The sequence below is a fragment of the Copadichromis virginalis genome, linkage group LG9 (assembly GCF_057382275.1).
Source record: "Copadichromis virginalis isolate Kocher_CV1m ecotype Utaka linkage group LG9, C_Virginalis_male_GT1.1, whole genome shotgun sequence".
In the NCBI taxonomy this organism is placed as follows: Eukaryota; Metazoa; Chordata; class Actinopteri; order Cichliformes; family Cichlidae; genus Copadichromis; species Copadichromis virginalis.
In genome coordinates, this window is record NC_140626.1 from 20,975,441 (window position 1) to 20,997,556 (window position 22,116).

The window sequence follows — 22,116 nt, forward strand, 5'->3', positions numbered from 1 at the left end:
TTAAAACAACAACTACACTAAAGCTATTCTGTTATACCTGTATACAAAAAAAATATTTCATAGTTCAGCAATACTGATCAATCTAATAAACTTAAACCTACACCATCCTCCCTATTCTGGTATTTTAAAGAGTACTTAGCGTAAATATTAAGCAACCTAACTAATAGGGTTCCAACTCCCAGCAACAACAAAATTAAATAAATAAAAAATAGGGAACCACCCCTCACGCGCCACCTCATGATGCTTAATCGACGTAATCAACCTTAATTTGATGCAGTGTGAAAAAAAATGCACAGAAATCAATTATTTTTCAAGAAATATTAAATAGATTCAACATCTTTCTTCAACAAAATTGCAGACTGCACAGATGGTACCTTCCCAAAGTAAAAAGTACTATAGCTTACTAGGGTATATATATTAGACTTAATAGTCACTATATACAGTAATTGACTTCTATTCATTTTACATCAAATTAAAACTTTGGGTGTCAGATAATTATTTATTAAAAGCTAGACATTTTAAATGAGAATAAGAAAGAAAAGTATGTCTTTGTGCCCCCTTTTCCCAGTTAATGCCCTATCGGCCCCCCTGGCTAAACTTTGCTAGATCCGCCCCTGCACAGTTACCAGCCGTCAGCTACGTAGAAAAAGATCCTGGAGTAGAAAGTAATATTAAATACATTCTAACAACAGCTTATCAAGCTTAAACGTGCTGCTGTTGTTCAGCCGCTGGTTTCCTCTTTCTGGCGCAAAGTGGACCAAAAACAAACGAGAGACAGACTCGCGACAGAAAAGCCGATCAGCTGATTTAAGCAGTTTCATGATTGAAGTAGCAGCCGGAGAGCGAGAGGCAGTCGCTTGTTAAGCTTAACGTGGGAATGCTTTACAAACATTCAGAGATGGACTTACACACTTGCTTTACTTCTCTCGGGGATAACTTTGTCGGAGATGAAATGCCAGGTTGCTAGCGAAGCTCCACATGCTATCCAGACCACCGACAGGTCCTGCATGCCACAGCTGCTCTATCACGTGATGCATACGTTCTGAGGTGAGTTACGGCGTGTTGCAAGTTTTGTGAGGTGCTTTCGTGATATTTAATGGATCGGATTACATTTTTTATTTTTCTCCGATATCCGATCCAGTAATTTAGGTCAGTATCGGACCGATACCGATACGTAATATCGGATCGGTCCATCTCTAATTATTTTACATAAAAACATACCGACTCGTGCTGACTCGGGCCTGTATTTGATCATTCTCTCACTGGTATGTCTTCTGACACTCTACTTGGTATTAGAAAAATGGCGAATTTAATTAGGTGAACACGGAAATTGATCCATCCATCCATCTCATTAATAGCTTGTCTGTTTCAGGGTCGCTGAGGAGCGGGAGAGTATCGTAACAGCTGTCACTGAGCAGGAAGTTAGATACACCGTGGACAGGTGACCAATCCACACGGCCAGTTTAGAAAAATCATTTTACCTAAAGTATGCGTTTGGACTGTAGGAGGAAGCTTGAACACAAGAAATCAACTGTGTTAATGGAAATGCCGTTTGCAAGACTTGCATCATGTAGTATCAAGAGTATTCTCAGAAGTTCAGAAATAGGTTCTCTGCTATTATTAAGATACAACAACTGTGCAAAAGACTTGACTCACCTATAATTTCTTGGTACTTTACTTCTAAGGAGCCAGACTTTCTTATAATGTTTAAAGTAGTCTCGAGGAAAAGCTCTCCAGCTTTCAAGTCTTTCAAAGGTTTTTCTTCAGGCATTTACTGCCATTTCACCCAGTTTCAGTCCAGTTCTTGTACCTGAGCTTTTTCATAGGAATTTCTTTCCCTTGTTCAGCCACTTAACACCGACTTATGAACCATTCAAGCACAAAAAGGCACCAAAATTTACTGATTTTGTGTCTACCCATAACAGACAACTGAGCAAAAAGTCCATTTTAAATGAGCGGCTTGTCATAAAAAGACATATTTTGTTTCCATTTCTTGAGCTGCATCTACAAAAATGCCAGAGATACCACAGCTTGACAGGCATAAAATAGGATTAGCTGAAAATGTAAAGAAAATTTAAGAAACTGGACAAGTGGAGGACAAAAGAAGAAGCTGTAAGAATAAAAAAGTGTGTGCACGTTTCAATAAATCCCTGCACAAATTTCCATTTTTCAAAATAAAGGAAACGAGGGGTGACTCAAGGCTTTTGCACAGTAATATATAAAATGGCTTTAAGCTGGACAAAATATTGTAAAAGACAAAGAAAACTGGGTCTCGAGCAGCAGTACATGTTCTCAGTGTGTTTTCTGTCACGTGTATTTCTGGTTATTTGTCCCACCCTTCCTTCCTGCTCAGCTCCAACAACAATGTCGGCTATAAAGTTAAAATCTGTCAGAAAAATATAAATAACAGCCTTCGCGCTTATCACAGCTGGGTGAGAAGTCCACAGCAAACAAACTACTGCAACAATAAAACCGTTCTCTTTGTTAGCTTAAAAGTGAATTATTCCCAAACTTCAACCACAGTGTGTAACACGAAAGAAGACGTGTGCTATACAGAGAAAGAGTATTCTGCGACGATGGTGATCTCACCTTGTTGTCGAGTGAGGCAATTTCCTGCTGGTTGGCGGTGGAGAGGAGGAAGCTGCTCATCTGGCTCTTCAGGGGGTCGTCCACCTCCACGTCAATGTCGTAGCAGGCCGTCTTCTTCTGGTCGTTGGGATCCACGCTGAAAGAAAATGTGAAGTGAGACACATCTTTAAAAAGAGGAAGCTTTCAATAAATCCACTTGGGAGTCCTCAAGTCCGTTCAACACATTTCCCAAATTAAGAGTTTATTTTCTTATTTTTCTTTTGTGTAGAAAACAATAACCTCCCATAATAAGCTTGCATCACACATCCCATTACTCTGGTGTGAACTCACCCAGTAATGGTTCAACATTGTTTGGCCTTAAAATATTCTTTTTTAAAAAATGGTAAATGATGCCGTGCTTAATTTATTTATAATGAAAAAGCCAGTAGAAGGTTTCAAGGTAAACACATTTTCATACTGTAAAGCTATTTGAATTTAATATCTCTTTAAATAGCATCTTTCCTGTACTAATGCAAGGATAAATATGCAAAGCCTGGTGTAAAGATGCTTCTCAGTTAGTACTTGGTTGTGTTATTTATCTTCTGTGATGCATATTTCATACAGGGGGGAAATCTACCTGATAACGTGGTTGATGACGATGGGGTCAGGGGGCAGGAGGAGGTTGGTGAGGCGCTGAGGGATCTCAGAGAACTTCAGCCGAGGGCAGTCAAAAATCTAAAAATAAAAATAACTTTCCTTTTAAAGTGAACCGGTTATGCTTCTTCCTTATTTTCTGACATACACGAGACAGACCGAAGCGTTGGACCACCTACACATTACACATACAGGAACTTTTATGACATCTCGCTCTAAATTGGTGCTCCCTTTGCAGCTATATCTGTCAGTACATGTGTCCACTCTTTTAGGAAGCCGGTGGAAATTTCATCCAGAAGAGCATTTGTGAGGTCAGACAGTGGTGTTGGACCAGAGAGCCTGGCTTCCAGACTCCATTCTAATTCATCTCAAAGGTGGGCTCTGTGCAGGCCAGTCAAGTATTTCTACACCAAACTCATCCAACCGTACCTTTACGGACTTTGTGCACCGTCTCAGTGATGCTGGAACAGACAGGGACCTTTCTCAAACTGTTCCCACAAAGCTGGAAGCACAGAGTTGTCCAAAATATGTAGGTGAGGTGAAACAATAAGATTTCCCTTCACTGGAGCTTAATTGATTTATTAGTCGGCTACTGGGTCTCCAGCTTTCTGTGTCCGCAATGGAGTTGCGGACACAGAAAGCTGTGTCCAGGAGGTCTGGAACCTTGTTTTGAAAATTTTATGCCAACCAGAAGGGAAAATTCGGGGTTACTATTACAAACCTATAAGAAAATAACATGAAATTGAGGAAGTAACTTGAAATGTTGAGTTACTAAGTTGAAATCAGGCTGCCAGAAAAAAAAGTAGAACATATTATGATGAGGGCAGGAAAACCTATGCCATGAAGCGCTCGGCACACAGTTCTTGTGCTGATGTTAATGCTGTGGTTCCTAAATTTTTCCACTTTGCAACAAAGCTACTACTTTTTTCTACTCTTGGCTCTGTATGATGTCATAGCTCGTGATACTCCACCGACAGACATAGAGCTAACATGGAACAGACTAAATATGAGCCTTATTAAAAGAACCAACAAATCCAAAGTCTAGAGTTAGTCCAGAACAACTGGAAAAAAAGCCCAAACCATAAAACAAAGCGCAGGAATGCATGGTTGGAAAACACATGATCCCACAAAAGGGAAAAAAGGAAAACCAGAAGTAAAACAGGAACAGGAAGTAAAAGCAACATAAGACACATGAGGAAAACTAGCTTTAAAAGCAAACCAGAATAACCCTACCTATGACAGAGACACGAAAGCTAACACTAAACATAATGTCAGAGAAAGGGGAACACATGGAAAAGCTACTTTCGTAGTATCTAAGAATAAAAATATGGAGCGCTCATTTGTTCCTCTGCCAAAGCGAGAGCTGAGGTGGAGGTATGTGATCGCTGCTGTTTGACTACCCAGAAGCTACTGAGCCAGATTTTATGAAACTATGAGAGCGCACGCAGAGGAGGAAGCAGTTCAATTATGGTGCTGATCCAAATCCCTTTCCGCAAAACTGTAAGATAAGACTCCTGCTTTGGTGGAGTTTATATACATACTGCTCATCTTGCCCTGGTGCGATCATATTTTCAGCAACAGCAGGAGTCCACACCTGTTGGAAATACTTGTCACAGTTGATGTACTCCTTGTCATGCGAGTCCTGCAGCTTGTTGGTCTTCACGTACTGCCAGAGGGCCTGGATGATGCAGGAGCGAGTCTGAGTGTGAATACCGAGCAGGCGAGCCAGGCGAGGGTCCAGCTTAAACTGGGGAGGCTGCGGAGACAACATAATCACATTACAGCACTTTCTACAGCCGCCCACATCAGGGGCTTTACATCAGCTCCATCACATCATTCACCCTTATCGTATTTCTCCGGCTTGGAAACAGATGTCAGGTTTAAATGGCGTCTTACATGGACTGTAATGTTTGTGCAGGCCGGTGTTTATCGGCAATGTGAGGCCTGCAGGTTGTCACTACAACAGCTGATTTCAAGGCACGGATTAGTCACGGCGTAGTAACGGACTATTTATGGGCATCGAAGCGAGACGGCGTGCCGCTCTCACCTGGTATTCCAGCATCAGCAGCAGAGTGCAGCGCACGCTCACGTCTCCTGGCCGCTTCACCTGGAAGCCGTCCGTCTCCTGGGTGGTGGGCGTGCGGTGCCACTGAAAGAGCAAAGAGAAGGCCACAGTTTGACCAAACCAAACTCAGCTGGTTTATTAATCATCGGCAGCCTTATGAAATTTCCCCTTGTGGGACTAATAAAGCTATATCAAAACAAATCAAACTACCAGACGACTGAAGTATTCCCCCCGACTTCTACATCATGAAGTTGAAATAACAATAGCAGATTTTAGTAGGCATAAGAAATGAAAATAATGTAGTTTAAAAAAAAGAATTAAGTTAACATGTGCAATGCCAATTAATGGTCCAGATTTCATGAAAATCGTTAAAGGATGGCTGTGAGAAGCGGTGGAAAGAATCTCTCGTTGGCTTTGGTTTAAGAGAGGACACGAGCTGTGCTGCAGTAAGGCTGGAGATCACCTGATGACCTTTAAATCTATTTAAATGAATTAAATGTTATGAAAATTACACCTAAGCACTTTTACTGTAACACGCACATACTGATGAATGTGTCAGGGGCAACCTGGGGTTCAGTATCTTGCCCACGGATGGTTTTACTAGAGGAGCCGAGGACCGAACCACCAACCCTCAGATTAGCAGACATACTCTACCTAAGCCACAGCTCTTGTAAGCCACATCCTCAGGCATGATTTTGTGGGGTAGTGAAAACTGAAAACTGAAGAGCCATAAACTGCAGTTCCTCTAGTGACCACTTGAGGGTGTCTCCAAAAGTTTCTTGTGCCACAAAAGAAGAAATAAACACGTTTCCATGTTTACCGTTTTGGCCTCTACAGACAGTTTCCCCCTCACAACAAGGTAAAGGTGAATTTTTTTTTTTTTTGCAACTCATCGATGCTGATAGTGGAGTGGAGGGTTTTCTTTGGCCAGGCCACAGATTTCCCTCTTGGGGGTCCAAAAAGGCAAAGCTATGCCGTGGGTCAAACATGGGCTAGCATACACGGGCCTCATATAAGTTTTCTATGGGTAGTGCACACTGGGTTTGCCCATAGAAAACTCATTTCGGGGCCCCCAAGGGCAAAACTGCTGTCGGCCCTGTGTGGGTGCATGCAATTGGGGCCCAAATGCAAATGTGCAGAAAACAAGGATGTTTTCAGCGTTTAGGTCATCTAACAGCAAGTTGTTGTTTTTTTTTAACAGAAGCACTAACTTAGTAGGTTAGCTTAAATATCTGCAAACTAACCACGCACAAGACAGAAAGGGTGAATATTATCAACCTCTGGAGACATAGTAACATCTATCGCTAGCAGAAAAATTCCATAAGCACCTGGTCACATGCAACTATCCCAATATTATTCTGTCTTTAAGTCGTTTTTGCATTTCAGAAGCTCTTCCGCATCTAACCTCTGATGGTATTTACATCTCTGTTTTACTTTAACCACTCAGAAAAGAAAAACACTTTAACACTCAGTCTTGCAGTACCCTGGCAAGCAATCCAAAGTGATGTTTTCCTGCAACCACTGGCTGATTCAGAACACATTACGTGCTTATTGTACCTCAAGGTAGAAACAAAATTATTTTGATGGAAAGTCATTCAAACAGAAGCACCTGGGCGCCTGGGTAAAACACCCTCTTAAAAAGAGGAACCTTGAGAAGTCATAATTTTCACTTTGAAAGTCCTGAAGTGTTTTTTTTTACGTTTTTTAAGTTATGTGAGGACACAAAGTGAAGGGCAGCTAATGGTTGTTTTTAATAAGTAAGCAGTTGTTTTCTCCGGCTCTCGCATGTTTAAACAACCTTGTGTGTTGGAAAATTTAAAAACCCATCTCCTTTCTGCTGTTACACAAAAGAAGAAGAGAGAGGGCAATCCACTCTGCCACTCTGTTTTAGTTTGAATGCACCCAACGGGAATATGAAAAGCAGCAGGTCAGCTGGGCTTATTGTACCACGAGATTTAACCAGACGTGACAAGATGAAAATTTTCACTGAACATCTCTGGACTGCACGACCAAGAGGTCGTCACTGACCCTGACTGCACGGCTGAACGGGGAAGGTTCAATGATTTCTGCTACGCATACAAAAGCCTCACACAAATCAGTGGAGCTTCCAAGACTAATGGACAGCAAAGACCTTCCTTTGTTCTGCTGTGAACGTTGTCCAAACTGGCTGAGAAGATTAAACAGCATTAGAGTTCACTTCAGAAAACTGCCTCAGCTTTGAATTAGCTGTCTTGCCAACAGTTAGACTGATGCTTTTCTCACATTAAGCCTCTTATAAAGGTAAAAACAAGCCGTTCTAATGATACGTGGTCCGGCACATGAAAAGTCGGTCAAAGATGCCAACCACAAAAAACCCAAGCCCATTTCTAATTTGGATTTCAAATTTTTGCAGTGTTTGCTATCTTTGCTTCACTGTCTATAAATATAGCGTCTGATGCAATTGCTCACTTTTTACTGTAAACCCTCGTCCAGCAAGCCTCTCGGCTATGAAGAGAAAACCCCCACTTAGTGTAGCCACACATGCCTGGGGGTGTGACCTGGCCTGTCAGCCAATCAAATGTGCTGCTTTAATGATGCTGGCAACTTCTCCATCTTTAGCCCGAAGCAAAAGCACTGTGTGATCATTATTAATCAACGGGTTCTTGTAGTCCTTGTGGAGTTTCATCGGAAATTGAATCTACACTGTGACTGATATATCAGCAGGCCGATATTAGTTATAAATGCTGATAGATATATCAGTATCAGCATTTATAACATAAATTCCAAAAAGACGAGAGAAACATCCTTCAACCGTGTTTTGAGTGTTGATGTTGCATAGTTTGCCCACCAGAGTGCCCTCAGGCTCTAGTTTCATCATTTACAAATGTGCTACAAGGGAGTATTTATCTATTTGCATTGTTACTAAACCAGAATAATTTAATGAACGTGCATATTTGGACAACTTCAACTTAAAAACCAATAAAAAATGAATAAAGAAAAACTAATTTGTTGCATTTTATTGACTTTCCAATGCCGTCACGTTCAAAGGAGTAATTAGTGGAATCCTTTGAATGCATTTCATTGCATTTTAAGGGACAAAAACCCCTGAATTTTTCCCACATAAGGAAATTAAAATTAAGTCTTACATGAAAAAAAGTGATTTATTGTTACAGGCGGTCGTGAAAACAGGATCCAAAGAAGTTTGTGTTCATAATCCAAGCTTACGCTTATTTGTCAGACAGCACGCTGAACAAATCTGTTTTCTTATCGACACACTGCGCTGCAGCTAAGAAACTCTGAGCTGTGGTTTTCAGGGGTTGTGCACTGGACTATTTCTTGACTTCCTGGTTGCCTCATAGGTACAAACTGACCATCCTTTTCTGTGCGTTTTCATTTCAGCTACTGAACGTAAATGAGCTGGGTTCACTAACAGCTTAACTATATTACAGAAAGTCAAAAAATCATTAGGTTTTTATTAGAGGTGCTCTTTAACCTATAAAATAAAAAACCCTCCAAGCTACAAATCACTGTGTAGCGAATTCACTGTGAGTGTGAATTAGAATATTATTTTGACACACAAGGAATCATGGCTATAAGAAAAGCCTGCTATCCTTTAGTTTGATTTCACTCGTATTGATCAGACACCTATCCCACATGATCATATGACCCTTTAAATTTTGCTCAGAAAGCAAATTTTGAAGTTTTCTCCAGTGAAAACAGATCAAACATCAAGGGTACCAATGCTTGATTCTGCTCCTCCATCATAGACATTAAATCGGTGCAGTTTTTGCATTGAAATTATGATGTATCCCACCGTACTGATGCACAAAGTTGGTTGTAGAAGGAAAATTGTGAGAACTGTGCAAATTGTGTGAACAAAAGTAAGATTTTGTTGTTTTTGGATAGTGACACTGTGAGTAAATGTCTTTTGTGTTTGTTTTGTATCGTCTGTACTCGTGAAATTATGAGGGCTCAAATATGCTGAAAGCAATGAAGCTAATTAAAAGCACTGACTTTTAAATGAACTCCGAGGGCCTTTAACTTGGAAAATCTCATCATAAAAAGGTAAAATTTTGCATTTCATCATTAAATTGATGTTATTGTCAGGTGGGCAACACCGATTGACCGACTGACTGATTGATTTGTAATAACTATACAGGGTTGAGTTATTACTACAAGTTTTGTAGAGACACACAACACACTGTGGTCTCTAGTGTTACCCACCACGGTCAGGTGTTTATTTTTGGTAGCTGCCACATTTGACGTAGATTCATCATAGCAGTGCTCGACATTTTTAGTTAGCCTTTTATAACTCGAAGTGTGTGTGAATAACACGTTAAATACACCTGTGCTTACCCTGCTATGACATGTCAAACAGCCTCCAGCAGAAAGGAGTGTATTAGGGCAGACTGAGGAGGTTCAGTTAACAGAACGTTTTCACAGCAAATGTTATCAGATATCTTCTGGTTTGGATTTGCTGCCATTTATCCAGATTACATCGCTCAAATTGAATTAATCAATCAGTTTAAAATCTGCAGGATTTATTTAAAGTGTCAGTACATTATATGTCTGTTATTTTTGTCCTTGTGGCTATAAACAGATGCTTGCTGTGCTGTTTGGGGGTAAAAAAGCTAAAATGGCTTCTTAAAGCCCCTTTTTGGTAACAAGCTACTTGGTGAGCTGCAGGTCACCTGAACGCAGCGAGTAACAGCGGCGAAACAGTGCATACGTTTTTAAGGACTGCAATTACTCTTCACACACATTCGAAGAGAAGCACTTATGCTCGTTTTTGTGTGTTTTAAGTGACACGCTGTCTGCCAAGGGGTGCGAGAAACAACAGCTAAGACAGGAAGCGAATTCGTTCAACATCCGAATGGTCTGCCACAAAGAGAAGCTGCACACATGCACTCCATAAATCAGGCGGCAGGGACAGACCGTTTCGAAGTGTAAGGACTGTGAGTGTGGGGGTTGTGTGTAATGCTGCAGGTAGTGTTAACATCAAGCAAAGCATGGAAAACTTGTAGATCTTTGCATGGCAAATACTTTTAAAATTTAAAAGTTAGGAAAATTACTTTCCAAAGAGATAGATGTGAAAAACTGAACTGTGTCTGGCCGATGTGGGTGCAAGAACAGTGGCTTTTCTTAAAGGAGCCGTTTTAGTCCAAAATCATATGTGCACATTTTTCTTCTGGCCTTTTTGTGCCGTTTGTTTGTCTTTACCGTTCTGGTGCTCAGCATTGGTCTGGAAGCTTGTTTCCTCCACTGAAAAACACTTTTTCCCCATCTATGAGTCAAAATGTTCGGGCGTCTTCTTTATAGGTCAAATTTTCAACTTCTTTCTCTGCAAGTTTGAATTAGTACGTTGAAATTTTGAGATACTTAACCCCAAATTTACACTTACAGATGGCACAAAAATGTGTTTTTCCGTTGAGGAAATATGCTTCGATAGCTTTGGAGATACCTCCACACACATATTACGTATTCATCTTTGTCTTCATTTGTATTTTCTGTTTTCATTTTTGCACTCTCACGGTATAAGGCCCTCACACTGAGCTTCTGGCACTTTTATTTTAAATATGTTGTTTAAAAAGTATTCTAGACTGCATAATTTTTATGCAGTAATAAAGTACCTATATACCAATTTAATTTCCTGCTTTATTTTGAAATTCCTTTTCTTGTTTTATTGCTGCTCCTTCCTTCCTGTGTCCCAACAGCTAATTACTCAGCGAATGTATGCATAACCTTACAGCTCAAGCTTTAAAGTTTCAGTGATTCTGTTGTGCACGCTGACCTCTGTTTTCTCCTTTGCTGAATTTTTTTCAGACCCTCTGTGCAACCGCAACCCTGATCAACAAAACTGAGATGTGGACTTTTATCCTGTGTACCTTTAAATCCAGTTTCCAGTCCATTATTTGGTTCAGCCACTACGCTGCAGAAAAGTCTGCCTTGTCTTGAATATAATGGAACTAAAAGCCTGCTACCTTGTGGTTTAAAAGTGCCAGAAAAACGTATTTTAAAAACTCAGCAGCAGTAATGTTCCCACACAAACTCTGCAACACTTTCGTAGGCAGGCACAGAGACACTTTCTCCAGCATGTGTTTCAGCCCTGAGGTCACAAGGACCGAGACATAAAGACCTGCTTCACAGCCTTTGTTACATTTTTACACGTTTATCTCCTTTTTGTAACAAATATTCCATTTGCATAACTTTCTAAATTGTGTAACACATTAATATAACAACTTCTGGGTTTTCGCCTGCGTCCACACTATCGTTTCAGTCGTCCACATTTAAACGGCCGAAAACGCCTACGTTCCAGTCCTGCGCAAGACGATTCGACCTGCCTCATTTCTGTCTGCCGTTTATAATGCCCTTCGCTATCTTAGTTTGATTGGTCACATGACTGCATCACATGACTAAAATGTGTCATAGTTTTCGAAAAAGCTCCGGGTTTGCTGTCCACACCGCGACACAAAAACGGCGTTTTCAAATGTATCCGCTGTGGAGAGCGTTTTCAAAACGCAGTGTTTTCCTTGACCGAAAACGCCGTCTCAGTGTGGACGGACGGCCAAAACGGAGAGAAAAAGATGCGTTTTCAAACGAAAACGTATTAGTGTGGACATGGCCTCAGGGTTCAGTATCCTAGCCAAGGATACTTCAACATGCAGACTTGACCTCTGACTTCGATCTCGAGTTCACTGAAATAGACACTAATACTACCTGTGATTACAAAAAATACATAAAAATCATAATAATAATAATAATAAAGGCGTAACCATGTTTATTTTATCATTATTAATATATGTTTTACAATGTTACTGGTACAGCGATGTTACCGTGAGCGCTGCCAGGTGATTTCTGGAAACCGGCCCTGACTCTGAGTTTTTCTAATAGACTTTTTAGGTGATTTGATGACCACAAGGTGAGTACCATCTAGTTTCATTATATTCAAGTGAAGCTCGATATGACTACAAAACTCACACCATACATTTCGATACAAGCCAAAGGAAAACACGTATATGTGATTTCAGGGTGAACTTCTACACGAAAGCGGACACCACACACTTTTAGAAAATCAGCTTTCAGGTTTGCAAGGTTGAGTATTTTGCACTTGAAAGACACTGGGGACCCTTTTGAAGGTGAACATCTGTTACATTTAAAATCCACTGCAGTAGAGCAAAAAGTGTGTTTTTACTTTCGTGTTTTGTGCAGGTAAAAGTGTAAAATTAAAGCTGCTGTTCATCCATTTATTGATCTGAAAAATGGATGATTTCTGAGATCAATGCAAATTCCGCAGGTGAGTGTGTGGTTCCTCCTCTGTGTTTTGAGCTGACCTCGACCAGGTGGTTGTCAGGACCGTACAGGTCTTTATCCAGCTCGATCACCAGGCTCTTGAAAAACGAAGAGAATTTCTTCTTCTGCTTCCCCGGCTGCAGAGCAAACAGATAGCATTCAGAAAGACGTCGGTTAAGACCCATAATCAGTCACACACATGCATGAAACACTCATAAGCAGATTCACAAACGCAAACTACTGTTGCCATGTCTTTGCTTATAGCAACATTACTCATCAAAAACCCACGAGAGGCGGGGTGAGATCAGAAAAAAAGAAAAAGAAAAAGAAAGACGCAAGACATTCTCAGAGTCCACTTCCTCCGAGCTCAACCAGAAATATTTGTGGTCTGTGAAACCTAAATGCTTTGTGCCGCTGCTCTGAGAACATCAGAGCTTTTTGCAGTCAAGCTCACGGCACAAGAAAAATGCAAAAACCTTCTGCTTTTAAGACACTCGCGGTCCCTCAAGACGCTCTTCTCAACATCAGTCGTTCATTTCATATTCTGAGCCAGACGATACTTTTCTGTCCGTAGTCGTTTGAGCGCATCATTACCGAGCCGAAGACGACCGAGAGCAACTACGAGATCAAAGAGCGGCACACTTTAATACCAACCGGGATGATTTAGATGTGTTATTATTTTAGAGGACAAGCAGTTATTTGACTCATGCTGAATTCATCTACACCCAGCCGCGACAGCTCAGTATTCAGTTATTTTCCTTAAAAAAAAAAAAAAAGGACTGTATTAAAACTAAACCCATGCATGACTATGAATAAAACAAACTCACATCATCCAGCAACTTCCCCTCTACTCGCAGTTCCCATGACGCAATGCTGCCATCAGAGTCATCTGCGTCAGGTCTGGCAGGGTTGAAGGTGTTGGAAATGTAAAGCCTCAGTTTACGCTTCTGCTGCTGGGACAAGGCCATGACAATAACACAGTTTAAAGGGAGATCTCTGTCTGTTTCTCTTTGAACTGCAAAACTATCCTTAAACAGCATTTTCTCGTTTGTCCCAAGTCCTGATTTCTTTTCGATACCTTCATTGGCCTCTTCAGGGCCTCCTGGATGTCCACGCGTTTGCGCATGATGGTCTGGTCCAGTTTGCGCTCAAATGCAAGCAGGTCCATGTAAGCCTGAGACTCAGGGACCAGCTCACGGATCTGCTCAGAGGGAGGACAGGCTTAGGTTAAAATCAGATAAAGTTTCACACCCTGGATTAAGAAGTAAGATTTTCTTTGCATATCTAAATAGCACTAAAGAATTTAAGCTGATAAGCTGTCTATTCTGGTGCGGGTGCTGGTAGGGGGTCTGTTGTCTACTTTAGCCCCTTACATTCAGTATCCTGTAATTTAACCTTTAAGAAGCTTTAAGGTTAGAGAAAAAAACCCATATTATTCCACTCTAACTTTAAATATGGAGAAAATATGGCTATATGGCTAACTGCTAGCATAGAACAACACTACAAAAATGAGAACTTTAAACAAAGCCTCCAGAAAATACAGCTAACTGCTAGCGTAAAACAATACTGCAGCTTATCATATAAGGTGATAAAACACACACACACACACACACACACAAATGAAGATAAGAATAGGTGGGAAAGAAATAAAGTTACCAGATTATGAAAAACAGCAATAATGCACTGAAGCTAGTTAGCTAAGCGAGTGAGCCCACTTGCAGCTAACGCTAATGCACGGTCATTCTAAGGCTTTAAGTATCAGGACAATCATCTGGTCTTTATCAGTTCTTAAGATTGAAAAAATACAACCTTAGATGACCAACACATGACTTGTGATACCTTTTAATTATTTATTTAACAAAAACCCAAAATGGAGAAGCAATGTGTGAAAAACTAAGTACATCCCATAAGTCAGTATCTTGTAGAATCAATGTTAGCAGTGATAACTTGAAGTAACTGTTTTCTATATAACAGTTATCAGTCCATCATATCCTTGTGGTTGAATTTTGGGCCACTCCTCTTTACAGTGTTGCTTCATTTTAATGAGGTTTGCGGGCATTTGTTTATGCACAGCTCTCTTAGCATCCCTCCAGGACATTTTAGGCAAGTTGGGGTCTGAACTTTGACTTTTACAGCACCTTGAGTGATGATGTTAAATTTGGCTTTGCAAATGTAACATACACAGAGCACACATCCTAACTGTCTGAACCTCTAAATTATTTAAAAAGTATTTTACATTTTTAAAAGGTTTGTGCACTATAGGGCTCTTTTATATGAAAATTAGCAAGTACGATTTTTTATTATCTGACTGTATTTGTACATAAAGTTGGCATTTTTTAGAGTACCTAATGTGTTTTATAAGCGTTTCTTTTGCAAACGAACTGAAGCTGAAGTTCATTATCCCCGCTGAATTTGAATTGAGGAGTGGCATGACAATGAAATATTCAAACAAAGCACAACTATCCTGAATGCACTCCACCACTGCTCCACAGTCTCTCATTATCGTGGTGGTCCACACCAGCCTCGTGACACCAGGGGATCAAAATTAGATGCAGGCCGTGCAGTCAAGCAGCCAGGAGTCTCAGGCATTACCATACTGATGAAAGTCCTCGGAGCATCAAGGGCTGCTGCTCACCAAGCTGGGCACACATGCTCCTACAGTTCCTCCCTCCCTCTTCGTTCACGTTTCTTTCTAAAAGGCTGCCTTCATTGTGCTTCTCATTCCTCCTCTATCTCCATCTCGCTCCCTTTCACTGGGCCGAGGTGCCGAGCTGACGGAGGAGTGTGGCAGACATTCCCCGTGCCTGACTCATTATTGTGTAGTGGCTCCCCAGCTGTGCCTGCAGCTATCTCCCCGTCTGGGCTATGTCAGGGGATAAGACCTAACCTCTCAGTCTCCAGATCTGTAAAGCGCTCTGTGTGCTGGCCAGGACGTGGTGTGGCACGGGGCCGAAAACCGAGAGCACGGGATGCAAACCACAGCCGGCACGGACTCTCACCTGTGGCAGCATGGTGTTTCTGCTGCCTCCTTCAGTTTTACTTGTGGTTGCGTCTTTTCAACATCCCGCTGACTACGCCGATTCAAAAAAGAAAATCAATGAGCCGCTGTCCAAGCAGCAAAATGAAACCCTAAAAAAAAAAAAAGCCCCAAAACCTTCAGATCTGTTCCCCTCATCCTCCCTCATCTCATTTGGAAATAACAAATAATCACCTGGCCCTCTGCGCCTCCCAAGAACCCCAAACATCAAAAAAACGACCGGGATTTTTTCTGTGCAGCGCACAAAGGATAAAAAACACACACAGAGAAAAACACACAGCAACAAAGGTAAAAATATGCAGCCTCACCCTTTGCGGAAGAATCTTGTCTGCCATTTTCCTTCTCTTAGCACTAGAGAGAGAGGGAGAGAAAGACAGGGAGAAAGAGGGAAAAGAGAGCATGTTACTATGGTGACTGATAGCGTAGCACCCAGGCCATCTGCTAAAATGCTGGGCCATATCCAGCACCCCAGCGTCCCAGCTGTGTGTGTGTGTGCGTGTGTGTATCATGTGTTTGTGTGTTCCCTGAGATGGAGCGGTACACCTGGAGAGCGAGAGCCTCTAACAGCCAAAAAAGTGTCACATCTCTTCCCTGACATGTATTCACTGCACACACACACACACACACACCTTCTGCAGAATCGCTGAGGCCGCCGCTGCAGGACTCGGATGGTGACAGGATGTGTACCCATGACTTTTCAGGATTTATGCGTGTGTGTGTGTGTGCAGCTCATTAGATTCATTAATTCCTTGCAGCGTGAACACACTTCATATATTTTACTTACCAAGAAAGGGCTAAGAGCAACAAGAACATCTGTGCCAAGTTGTCAGAACTTTCTTTCCAGGTGACGCTGATTGCAAAAACATCACTACACCTTCCTACACCCCCCCAAGATTTCCTTAAATATTTAATCATCTCCCCGTGTAAAGTGCTCTGTCGTTGATGCCTGCAGGAGGACGCTGCCTAAAAACAACAAGACGGCACTACACTGCAAAAAGAGCATAAAAAGAAAAATAAAGAAATAAACTCGTCTCATGAGGACGGATCATTTCAACTCACTTTTCTCATTAAAGATAATAAATAATCTTGCCTTTAGGGTGTTACGTCCTTGGGGCGATTTGATTAATTTGTAATCTTGTTTTAGGATATCGAGAGCTAAACTGAGCTTTTTTAAAGCTGAATATTTTGATTTGCTTCCTTGCTAAGAGTTACATTAGAAGATGGAGTGGTAAATATAGACAGCCGGGCTTTGGTTGAGATTAGAAACAAGAAAGGTTCACTAATTAACCACACTGTGGTTTTATCTCTCATAATCAGCTGTTTTCTGTTTATTTAAAGGCCTTTAAAGTGCACTATTGACCCCTCAATGACCCCTCAAGTTCATAAGTAAAGGAGGTATCAACCTGAAATGTTGAAAAATGGATTTAAACAGTTAAAACCAGCAACTAAATCAATTTTACTAGATTGTAGATTTATTAGATACTTTATTAGGTAGCAGGAGCGGCCGACATGAATTCAATTTATTTACACTGATCAGCCACAACATTAAAATCACCAGCCAAAACAGGTTCGGCCCACCAGGTTACAGACAGTTGGTGTCCTGTGGGGGTTTGGCACCGGGATCCATCGGGTCCTGTCAGTTACTGGGTGGAGGCCGCTGCCGTTGGGGAGTGCCCACGTCAGGTTTGAGTTTCATGGCGTTAATGTTGTGGTTGATTAGTTTACACTGTGATGACATTTGAGTTTCAAGGAAACAGTCCAGTAAGGAATCAATTTAACAGATTAAATGATTAACTGATCACACAAATCTAAGTACAGATTGATTTTTCCATAATTACATGAAACTTTAAGAGTTTAAACACTACAGGATCTCTGGAACTTTGCAGTGTGTTTTGAGTTCTCGCCCAGCTCTCTCTGTGGGTGGAAATTTCTCTAGTTAGTTAGATTACTTTTTGTATCTAGAAAAGATTTTTTGCAGTGTAGTGAATTTTTCTGTCACAGTGCACTACAACGGTCTGTGAAGCAGTATGTTACATCAGCATGCCAACTACTGAAACAAGCCTGCTGCAAGGAGAATTGAAGGATCCGGGAGTGCATTGGAAAGGGGAAAAAACAAAAGAAACACAAAACAACCCGCCATTTTACACTCTCTTAAAATGGTTTGAGACTGGATTTCTATTCTATTTATTTTTCTGCTCTAGCTGCACAAAACCGTTCCCATCATGCCATGCTCCAGCCCAAAGCATGCACCACTACATTTCAGGAGTCGGCTTCTACGACCTCTACGTTTGTTTTCTCATTCAGGAAGTGCTGGGCTCAGGTGAAAAGGCAAGAAGGAAAAAAAAATAGGCCAGAGTCATCAAACGAAAGAAAACGGACATGCAGCAGAATAAAATCCTACTTTGATCCGAGCGTGGGATCTGATTGGGGCTCTCTCATGTCCATCTGCCTCGCCGGCATCTCATTGGCTCCGGGGAATCCGACTGGCTTCCTAAGAATTGGTGAGGATTCGAAGGTTGTCCGATTAGAGTTGTGGCGAGACACACACTCAGTGGCAGCAAGTACGAGGGTAAACACCTGGTGGTTCTGTGTGTGTGTGTTGGATGTGTGTGTGAAGTTCAAGGGTCTGTTAGTAGGTGCAGACAAGGGCAGGCACTGGGGATGGGTAACGGTGTCCATGCATGCACAAAGTGCAGCAGGGGAGGACCTGGGAGGCGTCCTGCTCGTCTGAGGGACACGCTCATCCAACAGTTTCTCAGTGAACCAAAACAATCATGCTTCACACACAAAGACAGACAATACACTGATAATGAACACAATGGGAACAGACAAGCAGCGTGTGGTGGTTTTACCTCTTTGGGTTCAGCTCAGGATGGCCCTATGGTGCATACATGGTTGGTGATTTATGGATAAATAAGAGCTTTTTGTCATTTCCACAGCCAGAAAAGTAGCTCCTGACCACAAAACTCAGCCTTTTTTTAACTGCTGCATAAAACCTCACAATCCTCCTAAGCAACATTAAGTGTCCAAGGTAACCGTGCGTTATGAGCAGTGAGGAAAGTTTTACTTCAAGGACCAACATTAATAGCAAAAACCAAGGTTCGGGGGTTTATAAGTAATGTGGCACTCAGGGGAAATAAGAGATAAAATTGAAGACAAAAAAAAAACCTAACCAAAATATAGCAGGGTGTGGATAAAGCTGGGGTCTGAAGAACAAAGAGGCAAAGCTAGAGGAGGGAACACGGCACGTAATCTTTAAATCTTCTATTTTACGGCTGCCGGCAGTGGTTTCAACTCTCCTGGGGCGGAGATTGAGGTGCAACACTCTGAAATCAACTGGAAGCTGTCATTCATTCAGAGGATGTACAGAGACGATGCAGTTCTTCATCTTTGTGCTGCTTTAAAGTGGAAAATCTATTCCAGAATGAGGTTTGAGCCTATTTTTGAGGCAATGGTCAAAGCAGTAGTGGCCAGCCAATCGTACATTACGTCATGTTGCAATATGCGAAGTGTCTGTGGTGAGCAAACAAGGTTTTTTTCAGTTGTGGTACAACAAAACAAATGTTTCCCCTTTCTGAGAGAAACGGAGCAGAAACGCACTCGCAATACTCAAACGTGGGATTCTGTATGTTTTTCACACTATATCATTAATATACAGACCATAGACTGTATATAAAAGATGGACGTAGCCATCCATTGGATGACACTTCTACTCGAGAGCTATCATCCTGGACAAATGAGTGTTTTGAAGCCAGATGTTACGAGTGAGTGGCAGAGCTGACTTCTTTTCCACAAGCACCCACTCAGCTCAACTACACTCTACTGGACTCGGTTTTGATCATTTTCCATTATAACTGAGTTCCACCTCAATGTGGCTGTGGTCACAACAAGACAACAATGGAGGACATCGTGGCGCCATCATTGGCGGGTTTGACTCTTGTGAAGCAGTCAGTCTTATGACTCATGACTCATGAAGTGACGTCACTGCCTGGCCAATCAGTGGCATGCAGTCTGCTGGCGTCACATTTTCAGCTCAGAAACCCAGCTGCATAGGTTATAAAAAAGTACCAGTCGAGTCAAGTAGGTGAATGATGCAGTGACTTGTCAATCACGTAGTAGGCCCGCCCACATCCTGCATTTTGAGTCGACTGGAGACCACACTAAACATGCGATGAGTCCATAAACTCATCAGGAAGGTGTGTTTTTAGGTCATAGATTCAAGTGAGCTTTCTAATAGACTTTTATAAAACAAGATTTCTTTTTGCAACCACATAAGTGGCTTTTTAAATGCTGGCATGGAGAATAAATCCAGGATTAATGCACTTCTGCTTTGACTTGACTTTTTAAGACCTACATCCAATTTTGGGGGGGAGAGCCCACCAAAAATACATCAACAGAGTCACAACGTTAGCTTATGGTGTGTGTGTGTGTGTGTGTGTGTGTGTGTGTGTGTGTGTGTGTGTGTGTGTGTGTGTGTGTGTGTGAGTTAAATTGTTCCTTTCTGGGTCCAGGAATTTCCAAAAATATGGCATCTAGTGTGCAGTCACCATGTTTAATTTAAGACAGATTTACGCTTTTGAACTTCATGCACCATATAAGTGAGAAGTTTACACCTACATGCTAGTTGAAGTACCTGAATTGAGACATGCGTGTGAGTTACATATAAAGATAATCTGTCCTGTGGTGCTTCTTCACAAACTTTTTAGGAAAATATATACAGACTTTCTAGGACAAAGGGTTGAGTATTTGTACCAATTAATGCAAAGTATTTGTAGCAGGACAGCGTAAGCTCTGCAGAGCACGTGTAGCTGGGACCATAAGGTCTCAATGACACTGCAAACACAGGTGGCCCGCCCTCGGCTGGCAGCAGCAGCAGCGTGGAGTCTGAGCTGGATGGAGGCGCCGGACCATCAAAGCGTTTGCCAGAGGACGCGCACTCCAACAGAGCAACAGGGAGCGAAAAAGACAAAGACACCTGAACAGGTCACCCTGCACCATTGATCAGAGCCTCCACAGCCGGCTGGGCTGCTGTGGGGGTTGAGGCCTCGATGCAGTGCAACATTTCCCCTGACCTGTTCGACAAGCCTGCTAAATTATAAGTGGATCAATCGTGCTGCATGTAGCAGGAGAATGAAACAGAGGTCCACAGAGTGTGCATATTGATCCCCTTTCTAATGACCAAACCTGGCACGCACTCGTCTCCTTGTAGTCATGAAGCTACTCTGTGAGCCTCTGTGTGTGTGTTTGTGTAGCCTTGAACTTTTCTGGACATTTCCTGGAAGGATCTGTATGTGAGATCATAAATGTCTGAATCATTCGGACCAGAGGCGATCCGTGCTAACTCACTAACGGAGATTTGCCGCGTTAATGCGGTTATGGCGTTAACGTCATTTTAATGAGATTAACGCTGACAGCACTAATCCAAATATATCTAGATTGAAAGTATATCACTTTAATTTGCAGCAGTGGGTTTATTTATTAGAATTTCTATATAGTAAAACGACGTCTATGCAAATTAGTAAGTAATGGTTTCAAATAAACAGTATAGAATACAAAGTGCTACAATTGCACCCAAAACAAAGTGGATTAAAAGCAGGTGCGACCTGTGGTTAACAGGACTAAGCTAAACAAAGCATTTCCAGTAGTAAGTAAGTAGTAAGTGTGAACAATTTCCTGTTGTCTGCTACATGTGCGAAAGGGCAACGACAAACAAAGTGTGAAAACGAACCCGTCCTCTATTTCATTTGATGGCAACTTCCACTACAATTGTGGAAGAGGGGGAAGCACGAAATTCGACCTGTTTCGGAAAGTAGAGAAAACGAGCCATACGTGGATATTCAGCGTATCGCTGTAGCACAAAGCGTTTGCATGGACAGATCAGCTCCGTTTAGATTTAACCATGTGCGTGTCAAATTACCGTAACTCGTCACTATTTTGGGAAAGAGAGAAAATTAAAATTGAAGCAGAGAGAATGCTGCTTAGGTTTTAAACAGAAGGTCATAGGAAGTAATGCACAACTACTGCCGGAGGGTGCTGGTAACGCACCTGGAAGCTATTTGCAAACTGACATCAAACAAAAAAATAGAGCAAGAACAACTTAGCTAGCAGAGGGCGGACTTAGAAAACGAATAGAATAGTTAATGCTAGTTAAATTTTCCTACTCTAATCACTTTGTTTTATGAATACATGCGTTAAAAGCATGACAAGACACAGAATACATGTTTCTCATACAACTAATTAGAAAAAGCAACAATATGCGAATAAATTCTCCCAAAGCACTTGACGTCCTGCTTAGTCTCCTGCACGTGGCTCTCTCTCATCACCGTCTCCTTCACTGTGGGTATGTCTGCATGAAGCCTCGAGGAACATTAATGTAAAAGTGACCTATGTGTGAATGTCAAATGAAGCCTGCAATGTTACGTATCCCGGTTTGACAGTAGATAGCGTAAGGATAAGCCAAAGAGACTACCAGAGTCTGAACGTCTGCAGACAGCTGTGAGGATGCCACGTTTATGCGATGGTA

General features: G+C 41.7%; 1 protein-coding gene across 5 annotated transcripts in view; it reads right to left on the bottom strand.

Annotated features, from left to right (window-relative positions):
• The window catches only part of smarcd3b (SWI/SNF related BAF chromatin remodeling complex subunit D3b), a 64,126-nt gene that overhangs the window by 5,032 nt on the left and 36,978 nt on the right, over nucleotides 1-22,116 (bottom strand). For 2 of the 5 annotated variants that reach the window (XM_085468151.1, XM_085468148.1), the window contains exons 3-11: nucleotides 17,995-18,084; nucleotides 15,902-15,944; nucleotides 13,635-13,757; nucleotides 13,384-13,509; nucleotides 12,598-12,693; nucleotides 5,270-5,371; nucleotides 4,817-4,978; nucleotides 3,206-3,303; nucleotides 2,590-2,725 (exon numbers count right to left, since the gene is read on the bottom strand). In XM_085468151.1, the coding sequence (XP_085324277.1) occupies nucleotides 2,590-2,725; nucleotides 3,206-3,303; nucleotides 4,817-4,978; nucleotides 5,270-5,371; nucleotides 12,598-12,693; nucleotides 13,384-13,509; nucleotides 13,635-13,757; nucleotides 15,902-15,944; nucleotides 17,995-18,084 (976 nt within the window). The remainder of the gene's footprint in view (nucleotides 1-2,589; nucleotides 2,726-3,205; nucleotides 3,304-4,816; nucleotides 4,979-5,269; nucleotides 5,372-12,597; nucleotides 12,694-13,383; nucleotides 13,510-13,634; nucleotides 13,758-15,901; nucleotides 15,945-17,994; nucleotides 18,085-22,116) is intronic. The other 3 variants (XM_085468150.1, XM_085468153.1, XM_085468152.1) reach the window with 3 other exon arrangements.